Genomic DNA, 3,267 nt, shown 5'->3' with positions numbered 1-3,267 from the left:
AGAGATGGCTTCCAAACGTCAATACAATAATAATAGTAATAATAATAATAATAATTATTATTATTATGTTATTGGAAGGGGGCCGCAAAATAAAATCCTGCCTAGGGCCCCCACTTGGCCAGGGGCGGCCCTGTCTATCAGTGTCATAAGATATACTAAACAGTTAATCAGGAATTTGAATTAATAGTTAAATTAATTACTAATGACCAGAATTAACAGTAAAGAGTGAAGGATTTTCGAATTCTTGACACAGAAGAGGTCGACATTTAATTCACCTTTTACTGTTAATTCTGGTAATTGTAATTAATTTGACTATTATTTCAAATTCCCGATTAACTGTTTAGTATATCTTATGAGACTGATACAAAAATGTATAAATTGTTAACAATATTAATAATTATCTTCGATAATTATTAATCAATATCGATAGCCAACCACAACATAAATAGTGATCCTTACGAGGTAAGAACTCCCTACATATTGATGCCCCGTGTGAGGCGTTGAGGAGTGAAGGCCCCTGGTCACAGGCCTCTGGTGTTAGCTGTATGCTAACGCTGGGGGCATGCCTTCAGCAACCTCCCGACTCGGGGGCCGAGTCTTGCAAGAAAAAGCCTTTTGCTACAAGTGTGGAGTCAGAGGTGTTTCACTGGGTGTGAAAGACAATCACATTCCTGGGTCAGAATTCACATGTCATGACTGTGTATCATGACATATGAGAATTGTCTTGTCCCCAGAAATGAACAAACGTTCCGTGGTCCTGTGAGATCCCAACACCACCGAGCCTCGGCCCCACCGATGAGTCCCCGACGTTTTCTGTGTTGCGTCTCTCTCTCTCTCCCAGCTCCTTGCGGCGGTACTCCTTCCACTCTGCCAAGGACCTGCGCTCCATGAGAGACGTGCCCGACCTCCGCAACGACCTGGCCTTCCTCATCCACATGCTGGACCAGTACGACCCCCTGCTGGTGCAGCGGCTGTCCGTCTTCCTGTCCCCGGTCAGCGAGAGCCGGCTGCTGGAGGAGAGCCTGGAGCGGCGCTGGGGGGAGGAGCAGCTGCGCGGCCTGACCTCGGCGGACGCCGACGGCCGCTCCACGCTGCGGCTGGTGGCTCTGCCCCGCCTTCCCCCGGCGCTCTTCACCCTCGGCCAGCTGCACGTCCTCAAGCTGGAGCTCATCGCAGAGGCCAGGTTCACCGCGCAGGTGGCCAACATGGCGGCGCTCAGGTGGGACTTACTCGTTGACCTTTAACCTTTTAGCCCGGATTGAAGGGCCCCGTTGTATCAATCAATCTTAAGTCAGGCTGCAAGAGGCTCCAGTCCGGCTAAACCGTCAAGCAAACTGTAAACATTTCAAAGAAAACTTCTTAGAAAAAAAAGAACATTTCTTAAAAGCGACGCTGAGACCGGAGCTGAGAGATGACTGAAGCTGCCGGAGAGACGCTCACCTCTCTGCTGTCAGAGAGAGGGTTTAAAATAAAGAAAGCATATCACCACAGCTGTCGGAGACCTTTTTTTTTACATTTCGCTTTATTTCACACCACAAGGTTTCATTACATTTTACTCCATGTTGACATTGTAGAGCTTTTTGGTACTAATTGTTTTGTTTTTGCAAAAACATTGACTTTTTAAAAAACTTCTCCTCGGCGCTACAACATAGACAAAACTGTGAGTTTGAATTTAAAGATCATTGCGACACTATTTACACCACAGTAGGATGAAATCGGGCCGTTTGAACTAAAATGCGTTTGACACTGCTGAAAGATGCCTCCATTTGTTTGTTTACTATTTATGCTATGAATGTTGTCTGCGCTGATTAAGAGCTCGCTCCTGGTTGTTGCAGGGAGCTCCACCTCCACCACTGCACCCCGGCCGTGGATCCCACTGCACTGGCCGTCCTGCAGGAACGTCTGGAGGTCCTCCAGCTCACCTTCGGCCAGGCCTCGGAGGTCCCCGGCTGGGTGCTCTCCCTCCGCGGCCTGCATGAGCTCCACCTCTCGGGTCGTCTGGGCGGCGAAGGTGGAGTCGGGCGGAGCTGGGCGCTCGGGAGCCTGCGGCAGCTGCGTCACCTGCGGGTGCTGGTGATCAGAGGCCTGCTGCAGAGGATCCCGGCGGAGCTGTGTGAGGTGGCGGGCAGCCTGACCAGACTGGAGATCTGCAACGAGGGCACCAGGCTGCTGGTGCTGACGGGCCTGAAGAGGGTGGCGGACCTGACGGAGCTGCAGCTGCGGGACTGCAGGCTGGAGCGTCTCCCCTCCGCCCTGCCGGCTCTGACCCGCCTGCGCACACTCGACCTCCAGCGCAACAACCTGAGGACCCTGGAGGAGCTGCTCAGCCTGGCTCACCTGAGACGCCTGTCCTGCCTGAGGCTGGGCTACAACCGCGTCTTGGCCCTGCCGCCCGGCGTCGCCGTGCTCCGCGGCCTGGAGCTCCTGGACCTGTCCAACAACCGGCTCCAGAGCCTTCCCCCGGCGCTCTTCACGCTCCGCCGCCTCCGCCGCCTCCTGCTGGCCGGCAACCTGCTGGAGGAGCTCCCGGCCGAGGTGGGGGCGCTGCGGCTGCTCACGGAGCTGGACCTCGGCGGGAACCGGCTGGAGGGGCTGCCCCCCGACCTCTTCGGTGGCTGCGCGGAGCTGCGCGTTCTCAGCGTGGCCCGCAACTCTCTGACTTCCATCCCCGGAGGAGTGGCGGCGCTGACTGGGCTGAGCAGGCTGGACCTGCGGGGGAACTGTCTGCGGGAGCTCCCCTCCGAGCTGGGCTGCTGCTCGGGGCTGCATGGCGGGGGTCTCCTGGTGGAGAGCTGGCTGCTCCTCTCTTTACCTCCACCCGCAAGGAACCTCCTCAGCCACTCCTACACCCCGTCTGCCGCAGAGACTCCACCCAGGCCGGAGTCTGACAGCTTCCCCTTCTTCTGTCCCACACAGTGGAGCTTCTCCTCGGCCCTGGAGTCACGCATCTGAGAACAGACCGACGGCAAGCTAATGCCAATAATCTCGTACGGTGGCTCGTTGGCACTCTAAATAAAACGCCACACAATGTAGTGGTTAACGCCTGGCGTCATGAGAGAGTCCCTGATGGAAATCTGGGGAATCACTCAGCAAACACAGTTTAAAATATGATTTTCATTCAACACCGTCAGAATAAATTCAAGAAGATAAAGTGATAATACAGATTTATATAATACCAATATTGATGTATTGAAAGGGAAATGTTGAGTGCTGGAACTATCAGCTAGTAAACTAACAACAGTAATCCTCTAATGTATTTCTGATTAT

General features: G+C 53.7%; 1 protein-coding gene across 1 annotated transcript in view; it reads left to right on the top strand.

The window, feature by feature from the left end:
* LOC308141183 (volume-regulated anion channel subunit LRRC8D) overlaps positions 1–2,952 on the top strand; it is a gene marked incomplete at both ends in the record, with an annotated part of 8,687 nt that extends 5,735 nt beyond the window's left edge. Inside the window, 2 exons of the mRNA XM_080511238.1 lie at positions 842–1,219; positions 1,836–2,952. Coding sequence (XP_080367364.1) covers positions 842–1,219; positions 1,836–2,952 — 1,495 coding nt within the window. The remainder of the gene's footprint in view (positions 1–841; positions 1,220–1,835) is intronic.
* Between the last annotated feature and the right edge of the window lie 315 nt (positions 2,953–3,267).

The sequence above is a fragment of the Blennius ocellaris genome, assembly GCF_963422515.1.
Source record: "Blennius ocellaris genome assembly, chromosome: 16".
Lineage (NCBI taxonomy): Eukaryota > Metazoa > Chordata > Actinopteri > Blenniiformes > Blenniidae > Blennius > Blennius ocellaris.
The sequence above is the reverse complement of the archived record's forward strand: the minus strand, read 5'-3'. Positions and strand labels throughout refer to the sequence as shown.